Source organism: Phoenix dactylifera, unplaced genomic scaffold (assembly GCF_009389715.1).
Source record: "Phoenix dactylifera cultivar Barhee BC4 unplaced genomic scaffold, palm_55x_up_171113_PBpolish2nd_filt_p 000164F, whole genome shotgun sequence".
Taxonomy (NCBI): domain Eukaryota; kingdom Viridiplantae; phylum Streptophyta; class Magnoliopsida; order Arecales; family Arecaceae; genus Phoenix; species Phoenix dactylifera.
This window is the reverse complement of record NW_024067706.1, coordinates 797,831-820,448: the sequence shown is the minus strand read 5'-3', so window position 1 is coordinate 820,448 and position 22,618 is coordinate 797,831. Positions and strand designations below refer to the sequence as shown.

At 39.2% G+C, this 22,618-nt stretch overlaps 1 protein-coding gene across 1 annotated transcript; it reads left to right on the top strand.

The window, feature by feature from the left end:
- Nucleotides 1-1,598: 1,598 nt before the first annotated feature.
- Nucleotides 1,599-4,533, top strand: LOC103713409 (BTB/POZ domain and ankyrin repeat-containing protein NPR5-like). The gene is made up of 2 exons (XM_008800325.4): nt 1,599-2,597; nt 3,424-4,533. Exons 1-2 carry the CDS (start codon nt 2,052-2,054, stop codon nt 4,453-4,455), a joined length of 1,578 nt encoding a protein of 525 aa, XP_008798547.4. The 5' UTR covers nt 1,599-2,051; the 3' UTR covers nt 4,456-4,533.
- Nucleotides 4,534-22,618: the final 18,085 nt, after the last annotated feature.

The window sequence follows — 22,618 nt, the reverse complement described above, 5'->3', positions numbered from 1 at the left end:
GTGGGTTTCTCTTATGAGAATGAAATATGGAATTTGGTCATGGACTTCCCCTCCATTGTGCTCACATACTAGTTTGGAGGAAGTTGTGTTCTTTTGCTCCCTTAATCTTGTTCAATCTTAGGTGGATAGTTGGTAATGAGGTATCTATTGATGTGGTTTGGGATTCATGGATTTCATCTATTCCTATTGCATATTGGCCTATTTTGGTTGATACTACATCTTTGCAAAAATCTCAAATCCAGAGATCTTATGGCAGTAGGTGAAAATAGATGGGATTTATCTGTGATTTGCCGGTATTTCCAAGAGGTAATGATGGATAGAATTTTTTCTATTCCGATTTTGGGGCGGAAAGAGTGCTGATAAGTTGGGTTGAAGGCCTTCATATGTGTTGTCGGTTAGAGCTGCTTATTTATACAAATATTTTAAAATTGAAGGCCAATCGATTAAAAATATTTCTTGGATATGGAAAATGAGTGCTCATCCCAGGATTGCTTTGTTTATGTGGAAAATAGCTTGGAATCAACATTCGTATTATGTCATTCTATACCATGGTTTTCATATTCTAGATTATTGTGATTTTTATATTGATTTGGAGGAAACCTATTTATATTATCTTACACTATAGATTGGCGAACAAGATCTAGATTCAGGCCCCTATTTTCTGATGCAGTGATTATTCCAACTCTATTTCTTGATATGTTCATCCAAACTATTCATGGGAGATAAATAGGTAGAGTGAGCTTGTTTTGATAGCTAACATTGTTTATAATATTTAGCTGGCCAGAAGTGACAGTATTATTTAGAATATTGCTTAGAGTTCTAGATTGATTCTCATGAAAACTGTCAAACCAGGCACATGAATACATTAATGCTATTGCCTTAGATGGATTTATCTCTTCTTTTGAGAATCTATGACACTAAAAATATATTATTTTACTTGGGAGCTACCACCCTCTAATTTCTTCAAGATTAACTTGGATGGTGTATGTCAAATAGAGATAAATCTAGTGGAGAAAATTTTGTTATCAGTAGTACGAGTGGTATGTTGGTGACGGCAAGAGATATTAGATTATTTGAACTAGATTATTTGATATTACAGTTCCAATAGCGGAATTGCATGGTGCATGGAAAGATATATGATATGCCATTAAAATTTTAAAAACTTCTCATATTATTCTACAAAAAAGAACTTATTGAGAAGATTGTTGGAGAATAGAAGGAACCCTTCGCTCTTTCGAGGTTAAACATGTCGGTAGAGAAGCTAACAGTACAATAGATTAGATGGCGTAATATGTTACTAATTATATGGAATATATTTTGTGGACGATTGTGACAAATATCTCTTTTAAGCTGTTAGATATTTTATTTTTTGATGATCATAGATATACTTATTTTAAATTAGTTTAATAAATTTAGTTCAAAAAATATCTCAGTGAATAGGAATAAAAAAAAAAGAAAGGAAAACACAACACCAAATTATGTGAATACTGTTATTCTTGGTTACATGTCAATCTTGTTATTTAACTTCCCCAAACAAGGTTCACTTCCCATGCCCACCCATTTTCCGCTTTTTTACACCTCATTTATTTAAATACCCCAGCCGCCCAGCACAGCCACCCAAATTGCTCTCTCTCTCGCCCCTCTTTCTTCTCTCTCTCGCCCCTCTTGAAGGGGAAAAAAGAAAAAAAATTCTCATCCCACCACAGAAGCAAAGGAGAGGAACAAGAAACCAGAAGCAGCATCAGTGCGGCAGAGGAGATCATGGGAAGAAGCCCCTCTCACCTGCACCTCCCCCACTCCTCTTTCTCATTCCCACGCCTCCCCCTGACACACAACTCCCCCTTCCTTTACCTTCTGAAACGCTCTTAAGTCAGTCCGCTCAGAGAGAGAGAGAGAGAAGAGAGAGAGAGAGCAGAGAGATATTAGATAGGTACATCTAATAATAAAGGACACACGAGAGACAGACACAGAGAGAGAGAGAGAGAGAGAGAGAGTGAGGGTAAAAAGGGTCGAGTTAGCCACTTCTTAGCAGCAGCAGCTTCAGCTCGGCAATGGAGGATTCACTGAAATCCCTCTCCATGGACTACTTGAACCTCCTGATCAACGGCCAGGCCTTCAGCGACGTCACCTTCAGCGTCGAGGGCCGGCTCGTCCACGCCCACCGCTGCATCCTCGCCGCCCGCAGCCTCTTCTTCCGCAAGTTCTTCTGCGGCCCCGACCCCCCTTCGCCAGGCCTCCTCCTCCTCCACCACCAGGACCTCCACTCCCACCACCACCACCACCAAAGCCCCCGCTCCCCCTCCGGCGCATCCGCCTCCTCCCCCCGAGGCGGCGCCTCCCCCGGCTCCGCCGCTGCTGGCGGTGCCGGCCCCGTCGTCATCCCGGTGAATTCCGTCGGCTACGAGGTCTTCCTTCTGCTGCTGCAGTTCCTCTACAGCGGCCAGGTCTCCCTCGTCCCGCAGAAGCACGAGCCGCGCCCGAACTGCGGCGAGCGCGGCTGCTGGCACACCCATTGCACCGCCGCCGTTGACCTCGCCCTCGACACCCTCGCAGCCGCCCGCTCCTTCGGCGTCGAGCAGCTCGCACTGCTCACCCAGGTTCCCCTTCCCAATCTCGTCTTTTCCACTCCTAGATCTGAGCTCCCATCTGATCAAACTCTCACTATTACGGCCTTAATTCAACAATTGTTCACAAGATCCTCCTGTTGGTATTTTGGGAGTGCTGAATCTTGCGGTGTCTGTGAGTAATTTGTTGAGCTCTTCTTCCTAGCATTCATTTCCCCCTTTAATGTTGTGTCCTTCCATCTTTAGGCTGGTCACAAATTTTAGTTCTTTACCTTCTTTCCTTTTTTCCTTCTCTCTCTCTCTCTCTCTACTCAATTCATTGTAATGTGTGCTGCTTGTGGTTCTCTCTTATCTCCATCACTCTACTGTGCCTTCTAATGTTCTTCTTCTTGGCCTTCTTGTTCTTCTTCTTCAATTGGTCCCATTCTTGTTCAACTCGTTGTTCTTGTTACTGTGACAACAGCGCTTGTCTACAGTGAACAGTGACATGAGTGGGCCTCATTCAAATTGCACACCGGCTTTCATCTTTCTCCCATCATAAGCATTTGTAAACTAGGGTTTTCGTTTCCCCTTTTCCCCAGTAGATCTTTGTCCAATTCATGCAGCATTCCGAATTTCTAGAATTGGGAGCCTTCCTCTTTTAGCCCAATCACACCTCCCTCCGTCCCCAACGCTCCTCCTCTCTCCGCATCTCTCTCTATATTTTATGCAGGGAATAAGCCTAAAATTCCCTTCCTCCACTAACCCATGGCATCTCAACCAGAAGACGCCTTTGTTCTACTACTGTAGCAGATTTAATCGTCATCTCGGACCCCTCCTCCTCTTAAAAATTTCACTGAATTTATTCAATTTATCGCAGAAGCAACTGGCGAGCATGGTCGAGAAGGCGTCGATCGAGGACGTGATGAAGGTGCTCATGGCGTCTCGCAAGCAGGACATGCACCAGCTCTGGACCACCTGCTCCCACCTCGTCGCCAAGTCCGGCCTCCCGGCGGAGGTCCTCGCCAAGCACCTCCCCATCGACGTCGTGGCCAAGATCGAGGAGCTCCGCCTCAAGTCCTCCCTCGCCCGCCGTTCCTCCTTCATGGCCCACCACCACCCTCTCGACATCGCCGCCGCCGGCGCTGGCCCATCCTCCTCCGCCGCCGCCGAGCTCGAGGACCACCACCACAAGATCCGCCGCATGCGCCGCGCCCTCGACTCCTCCGACGTCGAGCTCGTCAAGCTCATGGTCATGGGCGAGGGGCTCAACCTCGACGACGCGCTCGCCCTCCACTACGCCGTCGAGAACTGCAGCCGCGAGGTTGTGAAGGCGCTCCTCGAGCTCGGCGCGGCCGACGTCAACTGCCCTGCACGCCCTGCGGGGAAGACTCCTCTCCACATCGCCGCCGAGATGGTCTGCCCGGACATGGTTGCCGTCCTCCTCGACCACCATGCCGACCCCAACATCCGGACGGTCGACGGGGTCACTCCACTCGACATCCTCCGCACTCTTACTTCGGACTTCCTCTTCAAGGGTGCCGTCCCGGGGCTCTCGCACATCGAGCCCAATAAGCTCCGGCTCTGCCTCGAGCTCGTCCAATCTGCCGCGCTCGTCATGTCGAGGGAGGAGGCGGCCAACTGTGGCAGCGGCGGAGGTAGCCATCCCACCACAGACATCTACCCGCCGATGAATCCCGAGCCGAGCAATTGCAACGCCAGCAGCGCCAGCAACAGCATGGTTAACCTCAGTCTCGACTCCAGAATGGTTTATCTCAATCTCGGCATAGCGGCGCAGTTGGGGTGCAAGATCGATGATGGGGGTGAAGATGATAGCAGCAGCAGCAGGTCTCAAGGGGGTGGCGGTGGCATTGGCCCATCCTCTATGTATTCTTCTCATGGCTTCCCATAGCTACCTTGTAAGCTAAACAAGGAACCTCCTATTTGTCTTTCAGTTTCGAATTATATATCACATTATATCATTCTCTGATCTAATTCTCATGAATGGGGAAATTAAGCGAGCAAAGGCCTGGCCAAGAGGCAAGATCTATAGAGAATTGAAATGGAGGAGAGGTTTTTCCTTTGTTTTCTGTTTTTTTTTCTTTTTTTAATCTTCTACATTAGTGCTGTTTGTGGGTGTTGTAAGAATGGGGCAGGTTATTGGCAGCTGCATGTGGACGCGAGGGAAGAACGGGGTATGTTGAATTAGTTTAATTTCGGTTTTTTTTTCCGGAGTGTTGGCTCTCATGGGGTGGCACCAGCGTGTGGCGGATTTGAGGAGGGAGACAAGGAGAATCTAAGTGAGCTTTGAAGGATGGAGGAGATGCAGGTCAATCTTTTCACTCTCCCTGGCCTGTCACCCCTTTTGTTCTTGTTGATATATATATATATATATATATATATATATATATATATATATATATATATATATATATATATATATATATATATATATATATATATATATAAAATATGATGGCCTATTTGTTATTGTTTATTTATGACGTTTTTGTTTTGTTCCTCCCTATCATCTTGTCTCTCTCTCCCCTCTTTCTCTCTTCCCCTACCTTTTCCCTTGTATAGAGTGCAGCTTGCTATCATGGTGAGTGGATTACTTGGAATAGTTAACTACTATTACTGCATCCAATGGCAGGAGGTATCATCTTCATTTAAGGTCAGGTGGGTATCCCTTTGCCCATGTGTCTTAATTGGTTCCTTGGGCCTTCCTATTGTGGCTTGTTTGGATATGGATATGGCATCATGTCCAAGTGAAGGTAATGAGCTGTCTCTTCCCACAACAGCTTCCATAGTGCATTAATATTTCTCTCTCTCTTTTACATGGCTTTCCATGCAACATGGCCATCTTTATGGCCTATAGTTTTTATTATTATGTGGAAAGGCCAAAGAGGCAAAGAGATCACCCAGCTGTAGTCAAATAAATCTCTTGTCGTGCATGAATGCAACACTGAGTGTGACTACACGGCACCCCTATAGATTGTTACCTAACCAGGACTCCTTCCCTGTGAGCCCGATGCTTTTGATGTCCTCCTTTTCCCTTTTTTTCTTAGTCCCTTTTGAGGCTCAAACCAGCCTCCTCGTTGAGAAGCCTTTATGAACACTGTGTTCATCTTACTCCCCATAGTATATTTTTTTGTTTTGGTCTTCAAGCTTCATAATGTCCTCTTCAATATATTTGACTTGCCCTCCCTCTTTCTCTATCTATCTTTTCACTTCTTCTTTTCCACTTGAGAGCATTTTGTTGCTCCGTTTGAAAGAACGGAATGAAGAAGATGACTTTTTGCTGCTCTTGAGAAATATTAACTGTATTTTTTTTGGTAAATTAACTGTATTCTTTGTTTACGTAACTATTCCAATATACTCCTTGATTTTTTTTATTAGTTGTCAGAAATAAGCCATGTGCATGTAATTTTTTTCTGGAAATTACCTCGTGCATGCAATTAGTACCATTGCTTCTGTATGTACCTCTTTTCCATTTTATGGTGTACAGGTACATATTATATGGGCCTAAAACGTTTGTTAGTGCTAAGAAATTATGAAAGTTGAGCATTTCCAATAGTGATATTGTGTTTCTTCTGCTAAGTTGCCATTTGTTTTTTTTCTTTTCCTTTTCTTTCTCCTTGAGCAAGCTTCCACATGTTAGAGCCTTAAAGAAGCTAGGTCCTCTGGGCTTGGAAATCTTTTGTTTGCTGATTCTAATGGATATACTTTCACCAGAACTATGTGATACCTACGTCTCATCAAAAAAAAAAAAAAAGCAGCACTTAGCCCCTTCTGGTCTTGCATGTTTCAGGGAAAAGGTTGATTAGATCTTGTGAAGCAATAGCAGTTGTTAATGCTTTTTTCTCTCTCTTGCTAATAAAGGGTGCTTCTATTTTTCAAAATTCTATTTATGTCACACATGTAACTAGTGGTTATGAAGTTATGCAAGTTTTAGATATAGCTTTTGAATACTTTCCACTTACATTCATAAAGGATCAAAATTATAAATTTGAATCTCTATGCACGTGGTATGATCAAATTTCTGGATAACAGTCATAATAACTATTCTAGTTAATTACCTACTAATATAATGCCATGGACTTTTGATGATATCTCCTTATATGCGGTTCTTTATATCCTATGGAGAAAACGTATAGCAAGCAAATGGTACAATTACTTGCCGAAAGGAGTAGGATGATTAGGTTATCTGAGTTAACCTATAATCTTTTGTGTGGTATATATTTAGATCCTCATTTGGTTGCTAGATTCCACCTATAGATTTGGTTGTATTTTGCTTAACTGCAACTTTTCATTCATTGTATGCTGCATGGTGTAAATTAAAAAATGCAGAAATTTGGTTCAAAGAAGGAAACATTGCAGTCCTCTCCAGGATCTCATTTTTACACATAATTCTAAGCAACATGTTGCATATGTTACATGGATGAAAACTCTAGCAGTCAAGAACACATGGGTTCCTTTTTTATAGAGATAATATTAGCAAATTTTTGATCTAACTGACAGTAATTTTGTAGATATATAAGCACTTAAGCATCCATATGGTTCTATATGTAAGCAAGCTCCTATATTTCAATATGGTATTCCAAAATACTCTAAGTGTACCTGCAAACGAAAATGGATTTGTGTTCACATGATCTAATGACCTAGGCTAAAATTTTCATCAGCAAAGAAGTATTTTTTATTTCTTAGCTTGCGACTCAAATTTGACACAATTAGCTTTTGCCAGGAAGTTCACTTCTTTGTATGATGCTTGTCTCTATTGCACCCCCTTCATATGGTTAGTCATCTTTTGCCTATGTACTGAATATTAAAAAGAAGCACTGTACATGCTGACTGACATACTGTGTCGTTCTATGTCTAAGTTCAAACTCTCTCATTTTTCTGAGAATCAAGTTCAAATTAACTCTATATATCCTAATGCACATAATCATGATGTACTCATGTAGCACCATTCCTGAGCCCCGTTCATATTTGATAGACAATGATCTTTTAGAGATGATAATGATGATGATCCAATAATCTATAAGGCAGATGTGCAAGCAAAAAATTGTATTGATTTCTGCAAGGAGAGAATTACGTATAGGTATCAAACGTTGATTTGCCTGGAGAAGATGTCTTTTTTATTCTTAATAGCTAATATTTTACTTGTTAATGGAAAGTCACCTATTGCTTTAAAAAAGTCAAATGTTTATGTCAGCATCTATTCAGGCAATATGTAGGGCACATGCAAGATATTCCAAATAGCCTTTTCTCTGTGTCCAAAGTCAGACACATCGAACCATCATCCAGAGACTCCTAGTCACATTCTGGCTTCCATCTATAAAGTCACATGTAATTCAAATTTCATGTTTTTTTTCAGAACAAGAAGTTCTTGTTCTTCAGATGCAATCCGGACGAAACCTAGAATATCGGGGAAGTATTGTTTGTGCCGATCCAAAAGCTTATTCAAATATGACTATATTGCTGGAAGAAGACAGTCACTACAGGAAAATTGGAGGGCTTTACTGACTCATTTTTGCCGACGCTTTCTACAAGCATCGGCAAATATCGGTCTAGCACCAAAAATAGCCGACACTTTTAAAAGGCGTCGGAAATATATGGTGCTAATTAGCGTCGTTGTAGTCTTGGCCTAAGACGACGCTTATTCACATCGTCGAAAACCTAATTTCCAACAAAATCAGCGGCTGCGCCCCTTCTCCTCCATCCTCGATCGATATCAAGACCTAATAGCTAGCCGACCCTTGTCCCCTCCTCCTCCCTCCTCTCCGACACCAATCATTGTCCCCTCCTCCTCCCTCCTATCCGCCGCCGAGCAATCTCCTCTCCTCTTCCCTCCTCTGCGGCACAATCTCGATCCTCTCCTCCTCTCTCCTCTGCGGTGCAATCTCGATCCTCTCTTCCTTCCTAGCTCCTCTACAGTGCCGACCGGCCAACCCCATCCCCCTCCGCCCAAGGAAGAGATACCGACCCATTCCCCTCCTCTCCGGCGCCGAACGACCTCCTCTCCTCCTCCCTCCTCTGCAGCACCGACCGGCCGACCACCTCCCCCTCCGCCGAGAAAAAGGTATTGCCCCATCCCCCTCCTCTCCTCCCTCTCCCTGATTTATTAATTTACTAATCTTGTAAATCATTATGATAAAGATGGCATATTAAGGATTCATAGGAGTTTGGGTTGAACCATAGGATAATAATTTGCATTTAGTATCAGATATCAACGATTCTTGCTGTCCAAATATTCTATGATAAAAATTTCCAGTTATTTATTTGACTATGTATCAAATATAACATGCACAAAATGAAGAAGTTGGCTAACTTGAAGACTTTTATTCAAGTATCACTAGAACATTCATTTTTTTCTGCCACACATTCCCAAATGACAATCAAAAGGTACCTAGAGACATGCCTTTTCAAAAAGACAATCAAAAGGTACCTAGAGACATGCCTTTTCAAAAAGATAACTCTTTCAAAGCGACACATTATCAAAAGGCATGTCCATTTAGAAAGGACAATTCTTACCAAGAAACATGTCATTTTTAGAAGGGACACAACTCTTACTAAGAGACAAGTCTTTTTAAAAAGGACATAACTAGTGGTAAAAGACACATCTCTTAAACTAAATGACACCCCTTAAACAGATTTACATACCAATACATGTTCCCTTAAACTTGCTTGCGAACACATAGCATTATTCTTGACTTTTTCAAATCTTCAATCGGGAGAGAATATGTGAAAATGTCAGCAACTTGCATCTCCATTTGATAGTAAACAAGTTGGATGGCGGGAGTAGGGGAGGTCCTGGTTTTATCATCAGAGGTCCAAAGTCCAAGGTGATTGCGGCTGGGGGTTGCCAGATCTTCAACACCTCGGTCTCAGAGGCTGAACTGAGGGCGGCTTAAGCTGGCTTAAGTTATGCTCGACAGGTGTTGTAGGCTAGAGTTGTACTCTCGAGGACGATTTAGCGATAGTCATTGGCTGGATCCAGCTGAACATGGGTGGGGTGGATGACTACCACCCACTGCTTAAGAATATTTGGGCTATAGTCTGTAGTGGAATGGCTTTGCAAGCGAAGCATATGTATAGAGAGGCCAATGGGGCAGCAGATTGGGTGGCCTCATATGTAGCCAACCACTCCAGAGATACTCTTTGGGTGGGGAAGAGGGGGTTACTTAGTGCGCTCTGGAACCTATTATTTTTTGACTATTTTGGCTGTATCTGTATCCATAATATAAAATACATCCGTTTTACAAAAAAAAAAAAAAAAAAGTTGGACATTATCTTTTGAACCTGTTCTCAAAGAAAATAATACCTCATATCCATGTGCTTTCTCCTTCTATGTTGGACTAGATTCTTGGATAATTCATTTGCTGATTTATTATCAACAAATATAGTTGTAGGATTCTCTTAAAAATGGTTTAGCTTCGATAAAAAATTTATTAACCAATTAGCTTCATAGATGCTGCAGCAACATATATACTCTGCTTCGTAAGTTGATAAAGTTGTAATGGCCTATTTCTTGGATGACCAAGTAAATGCAATAGAAGGAAAGTAGAAAATATTACCAGAGTGCTCTTCCATTCATCAAGATCTCTAGCCCACTCACTATCCAAAAATCAAACTAATTTGAGTTTTTTGGAGGGGTATAGTATAAGTCATTGTCAAGCGTTCTTTTTGCTGCTATCCAGTGTGACTCGTTTGATTCTTTTATATATAGTGAGTCACCAATCGAAGTCAACAAATAGTATCCGGCTTACTAATTGTCAAATATCGAAGGCTTCCAACTAAGCTTTTGTTAGAAGTTGAATTTACCGCTTTAAATTTATCATCTTTGTTAAGTTTTATTCCATAATCTACATGAGTACTCATTTCATTGCAAATTTCTATTTTGAACTTTTTTAAAACTTCTTTAGCATATTTTGCTTGAACTATAAAATTGCATCATTTGTTGTTTCACTTTAATTCCAAGAAAGTACATCATAAGGCCTACATCTGCCATCTCAAATTCCCTTGTCATACTTGCTTTAAAATTTTGAACAATTTCTGCACTGCCTCCGGTGATTAGCATGACGTGCACATACATGCAAACTATCAAATTTTCTCCATTTTTGTTTTTCTTCATATAAGTTGCATGCTCAGATGAACACTTAACAAACCCACCTTTTCGAAGATCATTATCTAAATAGATATTCCATGCACGAGGTGCTTATTCCAATCCATATAATATCTTCTTCAATTTATAAATTTTATCTTCCATACTTTTCTTTAAATAACCATCTAGTTTGTTAATATAAACTTCTTGTAAATAACTATTGAGAAATGTCATCTTCTCATCAATTTAATATATCTTTCAATGATAATATGCTGCAAGAGAAATAATTAATCTTATGGTGTCAAATCAGGCAACTGGAGCAAATACTTCATCATAATCAAATCCTTTTCTTCTGCTTATAAACTTTAAGCAACTAATCTTATTTTGTATCACTCAATCTTTCATCTGCAATGTGCTATATTGTAAAAACCCATTTGACTCCAATGGCCTTGTGATCTTTCATCAAAGACTCCATCTCGACTGATAATGACTTTATTTGTCCTTGGATTGTAAAGCTTGTAGGCTTTTGATGCTCACTGTAACCAATAAAAATACATATCTCCCCTCAATCATCTAACTTCTTCCTTCTTTCCTTCAGAACTTGAGCATAGTCCATGCACCCAAACAGTTTTAAGTGAGCAATGCTTGGTTTACAGCCACTCCATGCTTCCTGTGGTGTCTTATTTCTCAGACTCTTGGTAGGACATCAATTAAATAAATAAGGTGCGCAAGCTACAGCTTCTGCCCCAAATGCCATTGGTAGATTCATTGCTTTTATATGCTTTTTGCCATATCCAAGATTTTTCAGTTTTTCCTTTCCACTATTCCAATTTGTTAAGGAGAATATGCTACCATAAATTATTGCCAGATACCCCATCTTTTGCAATAAATTTTTAATTCTTTTAAAGTATATTCTCTACCTCCGTCCAAACCTTAGCACTTTCAATTTTTCATTGCTTTCTCTTTCAGCTAGTGCTTTGAATTCTTTGAATATTGAAAATGACTTTTCTTGAAGAAAATATACCCACAACCTTTTGCAAAAATAATTGATACTATATTTGTCACCTCCATATATGATTCTAGAGTAGGACCATAAATATCCATATGCACCGATTCCACCAGCCTTCTTGCTCGCCAGCCATGATCCATCACTTTTGAATGGGATTGTTGTCTGCTTTCCAGGAGTACATCCTTCGCATGTGGTATTTGGATAGTAGATTCTTGATAGTCCTTTCATCATGTTTTTCGTAGAGACAGAAGTTGTAACCCACTGAAATTCAGGTGTCGGTATTGAATATGCCATTGCCATGAATCTTCTTTCATCTTGCCTTGAAAACACATCTCAGTTTCTATCTTTTGTTGAGAGGAAACATCTGATCATTTGACATCTGCACTGTAGCAACCACCCTCTCATGTTGATCCTTTAGAGTCAACACCAAATCTTCCATATGATTGATGTAGCTTTTCTCCAACAATTGTCCAATTCTCAAGATGTTGCTCTTCAATTCTGGTACATGTTAGACATTGGAGATATATTCTTATGCACCATTTTTCAGTTGAATCATAATTTTTCCTTTGCCTTTGACCGTAATTTCAGAAAAATCTCCAAACTTAACTTCTCCTTGAACTTCATTATTCAATTCAATGTGCAATTGTTTTCTACCACATATATTATTTGTAGCACTCGAGTCAGGAAACCTTATGCTATGTGAATCGTTGTCGTTCTCCTAACATGTAAGTAGGAGTGTCGTCCCTTCTCCTAGACCACTAGTTTCTATGTAATGTTGTTTCCCTTTGATTTTTCTATTCCCGCATTCAAAGCTATAGTTCCCATACTTTTTGCAGTAATAATATTGAATGTTGGATTTAGAATTTCTATGCTTGCTAGCTTTTCTATTATAAAAACCTTTTCTTGGGAAATGTCTACGACCTTTGTGATCTCCTTCATTATGATGCTTATTATCTTGACTTCTTCGATCCTCATTGTAAAATTTTTGGTTGCGACCAATCTAGCTTTTCAAAGTTACCTTTGACTCCAAAACTTGTTCTGACGATACAGCTTCTGTCTTCTTCTGCAATCTCTATTCATGAACTTGGAGTGATCCTTCCATTTGGTCAAAGGAAAGCGATCCAACATCCTTTGATTCTTTGATAGTTGTGATGATGTACTCAAATTTTGGAGTTAGAGAGTGCAAAATGTTCTCAACAACTTGGAACATCTTCAAGTTTTTTTCTATTCCTTTTCAACTGGTTTACAATGACTAATGCCCATGAAAAATAATCCAAAATACTTTCAGCTTCCTTCATGCAAAGGTTTTAAAGATTCTGCCCTTAGTGTCTACAAACAAACTCGCATCACATATTCATATCTATTTTTAAAATGGTGAAAAGAGTATCTCATGCTTGCTTGCTAGAAGTTCCTTTGGCAATCTTTTCAGATGTAGATTCATCCACTGCTTAAAACAAAAATATAAAGCCTTCTTATCCTTCTTCCTTGACTCATTAAGATTGCTTTGCTGGGCTTGATTTTTTATGACTTCTTCTCGTGGCATGGGTTTAGAGTAATCTTTATTTACTAAATCCTACAACTCTTGTGAAACAAATAGTGCTTTCATTAAATACACCAATTCTCATAATTCTCCTCTGTAAGATTTGGATTTGGGGTTGGAACAAATTGATGGCCATTCTTTCAGGAAGGCCTTCACTTATAAACCCATGCTTGGATCCAAAACTTGTTAGAGAAGACAATAGATAGCACAGAACTTGTAGAAAGAAAATAAGTTGATAACTTGAAGATTTTTATTCAGATATCACTAAAACATATAATATTTTCTGACCATACAACTCCCAAATGACCCCGCTTATTTATAGACAATCAAAAGATGTTACTAAGAGACATGCCTTTTTAAACAGACGCAACTCTTCCCATAAGGCCCCTTACCAATATATATGCCCTTTTAGAGGAGAGACAATTCTTACCAAGAGACAAATCTTTCTAGAAGGGATCAAGCTCTTACTAAGGGATACGCATTTTCAAAAGGGATACCAATGGTAAAAGACATCTCTTGATCTAAAAGACACCCATTAAACAGGTTTACATACCAACATATATATGAATGATGATTTTCTATTATTTCTCCTTAGCCGTAACTAATTTGTTCGCAGCTATCAATGCTTATGTGCATAAGAGAATATGCTTAAGGGAAATGCACAACAAGTTTAAGTGCAGATTTTTCTGTTAAATACAAATGTTTCAATATAAACATAAGTTCGCATCAGTTTCTAGCATGGTACTTGATGCTTCCCAATTAACCGGGTGAAATGAGAAAAAGAAAAATATGAAAGGATTAATATATATTTGCATACTGTGTCCAATAACTAAGGAGTATTAGCTATGCGCAATGTCTTTCTAATAAATCATGATGCAAATTGCACAAGATTTTGATAAAGAAGGATCTGAAGAAGCTTCACAACAACTTATGCTATCTAGTGACAATTATGTTAGATATATGCCCTCAGAAACCAATTTATAAATTATTTTTAATAATTATTTAATTATTAATTTCTTCTTTTTCATATGTATTTGTTTATTTATTGGGTATTTTATTGTGACATGAGATGTTCACATGGTAATTATGTTGAGTAACATTGTAGAAGAGCCACACCGATGATTAATGAATCATAGGCACAGAGTGGTAGTTTTTTGGTTTCCTATTAACTCACGTTATTCTTGGCCGAGTTACACATTTTAGGCTTACGCTCATTGTGCCGCTATATAAATAGGATGATAGACTCCGTCATTGAAGTAGAGACCTTAAGTAGACGAGTGGGTGCACTGTAAGAGTACGTACACTGAACAAGATCCAAATATGAATACCTTTTGGAAGTGATCACTAATGTTGAGAATATAGTATTAAGCACAAATAATTTAGATATCATTTGACCTGAGAGGTCTGTGCAGAAATGTTTGGCATGTTCTTATACTTTGACGGAGTCAATTGGTGATGATTTTCTTAAGATCAATTAACCAGACAAAGTTGGGTCTTGAGTACATTAGATAGATTTGTATGGATGCTCAATAAGGAATCCACCGGCCTCGATTTGAAGTAGTATATTCAGTATGTTTGTATGTGGTTGGACCTAAAAAAATGGTCAGTGAGATTTATAAAAAATATTTTCATTATATATTATTATAAATAAATATTTATTTATGAAAATTGTTTCAAAAATAATTTTTGGGGTCAAACTGAATTTACAGAATTAGAATTAAGAATTATATAAGCCAAGAATTTAATCAATGATATTTTTTCGTTCCTATTGGCTTATGTGGAATATAGTGTGGTGGAAGAATAGATAAACAAAAATTATAAGCAAAAAGGATTTCACTAAAATAATCTTCTTTTCTCGGGGCTCAATTGCAAAGTGTTGACGGATATTTTTGCAATTTGTAGAAGCCCAAAATTCGAAATTAAAAGATTATAAGGGAGTTCTGAAAAATAGTTTTTCAGCTATGATTCTACGGCCTAGAATAGAAATTCCTAAGAATCTCACGCATATCATTGCCTAGGGTTTACTATGGTGGCTATAAATAGCCAAAGTTGGCCATCAGGACCATGCTAGTAGAAAATCCTTTGAGAAGCAGTGAGCGTGGATGCCTTAGAAGGCAAAACACTTACGTTGCTAGGAGTGAGATCCGAGTTTCTTTTAACCTATTTATTATTTTGCAGGATTTTCTTTTTATTTCTTCCGCATCAGAGAAAAAGATCCTTCAAATTAGTACACCACCAAGGCATAAAAAGGCCACATATATTTGTAAGAAAACATTTGGAAACAAGCAAAAATCTTGGACAATAAGATCATTATGCTGAGCCATTTGCAACAAGGATTCAAATCAATGAAAGCAAAAATTACATTGGACCTACATTTAAAACATGAATTCTGAGTGAGAAAATGCATGGAATAACATAGTAAATGTCATAATACTCAATCAATTCCACCAGAATAGTACTTACAGATAAGAAGCTTAGCTTTTGGTGAAAAATTTATGGTAGTGTACAAGATGATTTTTCTCAATATTTTCAACTCGTGTGATATAGTACTATCGCCATTTAGAATTTACTTCAGTGCTAGCTAGCTAATTACATATGCTTTGTTGATAGAATGAACAAACATATTGTAGTATAAGTTCAAGATTACCTGCACCGAGCTAATGGAGAGAATTCATTTTTTCATGTAAGTGCATAAGGAGAAAAACTTTGGCATTGATGAAGAGTAAGCTTGCTAGAAAGAAAATAAGGATTGCTATATATTATTCATTTCGAGTTTCTACAATATGTAGAGCAGGTAGTCAGGTCTGGCAACCCAAAAGAGTTATTACCACATCCTCATTAATTAAGCCTAGGAATGTGTGCACATGCACATGTGCATGCATACACGTGTGAGAGAGGCGGGGGATACATTGTTACCATAGGAATGTTGTGCAAGTGCTGCATGATGGCTTTTAGATTTTTCCGAAACTCTAGTAAGTTATGAAGAAATTAACATCTTAAAACCGTTTCAAGGAGACTATTAGTTATCTTTTCTTAATAGTTTTATACACAATAATAAGCAAGTAGATAAATGGAGCATTAAGGTATTTTGGAATAACAAACTGTGAAAGATGTCTATGTTCATCTGATTAAGAGTCACATGATGGTACAATTCTCCCTTAAAAGATTTTCATTCCCATTCATACTATTAGTAATCCTATAATTAGTTTGAAACTTTTAGACATATTAGGCAACTTTCTATGCTCCAAGTAATGGATAATTGTAAGCCAATCACGAACACAAAGATGTTAACTCCAAAAAGTATCCACTTCCAATCTTAAAATCAACGAAATACAGAAATCTTGAAACAGTAGGAACATTATTTATATAATTCAGTCCTTCTGGTTTGCACAATAACATATAATACAAAGCACAAGCCAAAAAATAATGAAAGCTTTTACTTTATTTACAGCATGAATATTATCTGCATAATTTGTTGATAGGAGATGGGATGTGCCATGCTATCCTTACGAAGCTACAATGAAATCTCTGCTGGATAGTTGTGACATTTCATGCAGCTAGCTATCATAAAATAATTGATGTGGTTGATTTCCATCATTCTGAAAGACTCCCACACACAAACACCAAAGAAAATAAAGTAAAAGAAAAAAGAAATGAAAGAGGAAAAAATATAGATAATCTAGAATTTCCTTTGGAGCTCTTTAGATTTGACTGGAGATCACACCTCCTCACCTAGATGGAATTTGTAAGTCTATACGAGATGGCGGTCTTGGCATCCAATCATTGGTTGTACGGCAGAATGTTATAAATAAAGCATGCAATAAAGTTTCTATTAGAGCCACAAAACCTTTGAAGCACACCAATGGTACCAAAGAAAATAAAAAAAAGAAAAACAAATGAAAGAGGAAAAAATATAGATGATCTAGAATTTTCTTTGGAGCTCTTGAGATTTAACTAGGAGATCACACCTCCTCACCTAGATGGAAATTGTCAGTCTATACGAGATGGCGGTCTTGGCATCCAATCATTGGTTATGCAGCAGAATGCTGTAAATAAAGCATGCGGTAAAGTTTCTTAAGCCACAAAACCTTTGAAGCATACTAATGAGAGATAAGTACGGAGAGGGAGATCGAGTTAACATGAGAAACTAACATGGGAACTCTTCATTTGGAAAGCAATTTGTTCTCACACACCATGCTAGCCTTTAGATTTAGATGGATCATCGGAATAGAAGGACCATTCATGTAGTCAATGATCCTTGGATTTCCATAGTTCCATTGTCATGGTGTCCTTACACAATCAATTATGGTGCCTTGGTAAATAAGATGGCGTGTAATTTGATGGTTGTAGAGGAAAGCACATCAAATAGGAGTACCATTAACTAATACTTTGAAGGTGAACTTGGATCTCAAGTGCTCTCCTTGGTGATTCTTTTGGGAGACTTACCTAATAGACTTGGATGAGAAAGCATTAGTAGGTTGAGAGTTCAAGTTAGTGAATTATATCATTTTCTCAAATGAGCTTCAGAAAGATAGAGGGATGCTATGTGGATCTATAAGGTAGGTGTAAACCCAAAAGTTGCATTGTTTCTTTGAAAGTTGGTATGCAAAAGTATCCTCCACCATAGAGGGATTCGTATTTCTCTCCATTGCAAGCAGTGTATGGAGGTGGAAGAATCCATTAACCATATTCCCTTTGAGTGCTTTAGAGCAATACAGATTTGGAGCTAGACTTTCAGTTGTTTGTCCATTTCTTTCCATCCATAAAATCTAGTGGTTTTTCTTCAACTAATCAAAGGGTCTGATCATGGGAGAGATGGACACCATAGGTCAATTATATTATGCTATCTTGCCTATCACATTTGGTTGTCATCAACTGCTCAATCCCCCTCAGCAATGTCTTCGGGAGCACAGTATGAAGAATAGAAGCCAATTTGGTAAAGTAGCATTCATCATTCGTGATTCCAGATAGCACTCGTGGTGGTTGGAGGTTGTTCACTTTATGACATAATGGTTCCACTGGTTAAATTGAGGGCAACATGGGAGGCTCTTGTGTATGCGATAACAACATTACGGGCTGATCACATTATACTAGAAGGGGACTCCAAAAGAGTTATCTCTTAGATTTCAAAAGACATAGAGTATCAAATAACTAATCACCCCTTAGATATTCGGAGACTCAAAACAAATGTCACTTCATGTGTTGTCAAACATATTTTTTGGGAGCGAACGAGACGTCGGACTGGATGGCCTCCTATGTAGCTGATCATTACGATTAGTATTTTGGGGAGCTCCTCGAGTTTACCCATTTGTTTTTTAGACATTATTTTAACTGACGTGGGTGTTATATTTATTCTAGGGCACCATAAACAGTTGGTCCAATAATAATAAAAAAAACTCTAATAGGAAGAAACAAATTATTATTCGTAGTAGCTATTGTAGTATAAACATGTGTTGTCGCATTTTTTCTTTCGAGAGGTGGGGATCACAAGTCAATGACAAGGACATATAGGTGCCATCGGTATTTGAGTAACCGAAAAAGAGAATAATCGAAAGAAAAATAATTCGAATAATATGGGTGCAAGTGTTTTGACATTCAAGAACTTTCGTTACCATCATATTGCCTATTCAAAAATAGATGGATAAGGTTGGATAGGGTGTAGCCGAGGTTACAATTGTAAAATACATTACCACTATTCCTTAAGAAGAGTCCTACTGGTAATTTAAGAGTAAGATAAAATAAAGACAAACAAAGATAATTAAAAATAAATTAGATTGGTTGATGTGTCGAAGGGTTTTCTCTTAATATTACAATCTGATATTTATAAGTGGCTTCTTATAACTAGTACGATAGGTACCACTACTTATCTTGGACACTATTCTTGCTATTATTTGTCGTACGGCTCACCATTGCCATATATGATATGTAGTGCCACCCCTCTTCTAGTGTCATGGGTACTAGGAAGTTAGATACGACTAACCCACTCCTTGGGCAAATGGGTGTAACCATCATTCTTGGATTCTGCTCCACTAAGACCTCAACATAGACCGATAACTCTTACTTCGAAGTCCGAGGTCGAATCCTCAGGGAACGAAATATATATGAGATTATTTAGTATAATTTTAAATTAATTAATTCAATAAATTTGTGGATTAAGATGATGTTTTGCAAATAGAAAATAAATCAGTAAATAGAAAATCGAAGTTTGGATAGATTAACATGGTGTAGGGATCTGGAATCCCCCTTGACAATAGTACATTCAAGATATAAACTCTACGGTTTCTGATTTAAAAGTTCAAATGTAGGATAGATCTAATCATAGAATATATTGTTTGAACACACGAACTCAATTTCTAAGCATTTGTCGTGCCGGTTATGTCTACGACAAATCAAATAATAAAGTAATCCATGCATCAATAGATATAAACCATTAAAAAAACTATCTACAACATAGGCAAGCAAGAAACCAAAATATATCAAAAGATCTAAATTGAATAGAACAATAGTTTAGAGTTTACTTCAAGAAAGTAACAAGTCAAGGGTTCTCCCATCACCCTTCACCTAAGGAATTAGCCGGCCATCAACATAAAAGAAAACTCCCCTGTTCCTCTTCCTTCCTTTTTTTCTTTTTATTTTCGGTAACAGGGCATCCCATGTTTCCTTTTCTTTTTTTTTTTCTTTTCAAAATGGCAGGGGACTCTCTGTTTTTTCGAATGAGGATCCCCCCTTTTTGCCAACCGAGAGAGATATATCAAGCTCTCTCTATTCCCTTCTCGCACGCGGTGAAGATGAGCGGACTGGATGGATTTTGGGGCGTTGATCACGGGATGAGGCGATCATCCGGGATGCGGATGCTGGCTGGCCGCGAGATACCCGGACGCGGGATCCTGATGTGACGCTGGAATGGAGATCTGATCGCGAACGGAAGGAGGATTGGAGCTGGGATGCGGAGATGGGATCTGTTGTAATGCATGGGAGATGAACCGTGGACGGCTGGATCGCACGAGATGAGACTTGGATGCGCGAATCTTAGGAAGGCTGAAGATCGTGGGATGCTGGAAGGCTTCACAGATCCGATTCGGAAGCATAGGATGCGGAGATGCGGGAAGCTCGGACTGGGAAGATGCTCGCGAACGGAATGAGGAGATGGAGCTGAACCATGCTGGGACTCGACTGAACACGTGGACGCTGGAAGCTTTCACGGACGGCTGGATGAGGGGTCGCACGCTGGGATGCTCGGGAGCTCTGTTCGTAGGATGATGGGCTGCACGCGGACGGTTGGGAGGAGCGTGGATGCAGGGACCTAGATCTGGGAGAAGCTGGATGCAGGATCTTCGGTTGCTGTGAAGCTTGGGACGCGAACGGATGAACTCAGACACGAAAGAAGCGGACGGAAGCTGGATGCGGGAATGCTCAGGAGACTGCTGTGAACTGGGACTCGGATGCAGGATCTTCGCGGGCGGACGCGTGGGATGAAGTCGTAGATGGCTGCATCATGGAATCATTGCTTCGCGGACGGCCGAGAGGAAGCGGGGACACAGACGGATGAGGTTTGGATCCGTGAGGCGGGCTGAAGAAGAGCTGGGCTCTGTTCTGCAGCTGTGAAGAAATAAAGTTTAACGAATGCAATGCAAGCAAGGTAGCCTGCGAATATATTTCCTTTGAGTTTTCACAGAGGAAGTTTGGTCAAGGAGATGCGGAAATAGTGCTTCAAGATCCATTACGTGTCCAAGGCCTACCAATTAACTTAGCTTAATGCTAGTAAAATAATGATAAATAATAGGTGTTAACATTTACATGATTAAATATTTTATCCTTAGCACTTATTATAATTTTTATCATTATTTTATATAAATTTATTTCTTCCCAAGAAACGACAATAAATCTCGTCGTTAAATTAGAATTAGATCGGGCTACTTTGAAATCCGATGGTGTTTTTCGTAGCAGTCCAAGGGGTTGGTTCACTTTTGGGCATGCTACGTTTGCTTTGCTTTTTGTGCTCTCATCATATACCACATTCATTCTGCCTTCATCCTTAGTGTTTCGGCCTGTACTCCTCTTGCTGTATCGACCTTTAGATCATAATCGATCTAGATATAGTGTAAAGAACATGAAAATTGAGAATTTATAGGTTTAATTTGTATGAAAAATGGATAACTATAAAATCAAATTTTTACTAATAAATTATTTTGTTTAGATTGACTTCAGGTACTTAAGAAGATGGTTATAGTGATTTGGTCGGGCGAGTGGAAATGTCCTTCTCACATACTCCCTTCAGCTTTTGTAAAGCTATTGAAAACTTATCTCTATCATGAAAACTCTTTCATGATTTAGTTCACTTCTTAGTTTATAATTGAGGACATAAGTTCTCTAATATATGCCACAATATAGTTATTTTACAAATTTTTATTACGCTGCAATTATGTTGTTACCATGAACTAATGTGTAGATTTAAGATCTTGTACATTTCGTAGGATTAAGTCTTATGGAATGTTACCTATATAGCATGATTGGTGTTGCTGCCGATCCCAATACGACAATGTGGATCGTCTCCATGGACCTGCAAAACAATGGACCGAGATGAAGGCTTGTCAAATTGTGTCCGGCCAGGCCCTCTGATGCTCAAGTCTATAAAGATTTTGTGGGAATAACGAAAGAAGAAAGAACAAAAAAAATAGAGAGATAGCCTTTCCTAGCAAAGTGAGTTTTTTGTTACCTTCTTTGGAGAATCATTCAAATCCATTATTATTAAGTCTAGAATCTTCTAGGATTGCATCCTAACAAACTTGAGGACATCGTGAAATAGCCTACTGATGTGGCATAATATCTTAGTGTCGTTAATTAACAACCCAATGAGTGGTGGGAACAAGCATACTCTCAAGGAGGAGTATCTCCTCCTTAAGAAAACCTTGCTCAGCCTAGATCAGCAGTCAAGGTTGTGGAGCCAAGCAAAAGAAGGTCATCTTGGAAGTTGAACGCTTCTGCTTTGCTCAGCTTGCTCTCCTACACCTGCCAAGGAGACTAGGCTGGGACACCCCGAAGGAACCTCGTATGCATAGAGTTAGTAGCATAGGTGATGCGCTAGATGAATCCTTATCGGACACATCACTCTAATTATTTATCGCCGCAACCCTGATCCCCCAACTTTCGAGCTCGAGATACTCCTTGCTATTTCAGCAACAGTAGTAAATGCTTTCTTGAAATCTATGTTGATTTTAAGAGAATAATAACTCCTGAGTGGTGCTGCATCGCATGGCGAGTCCAGATGTTGTGTTCTCTGTGTCATCATTGACCATTTGGTGTAGTGCAGGTGCAATAAGTATCCATCAGTTCGAGCAGAGTGATGACTAATTGAATTGATCTTGTCCATTTAAGGATTTATAAAGGGGTTGGCATCCCTGCCAGCATCCCATACCAAAAGA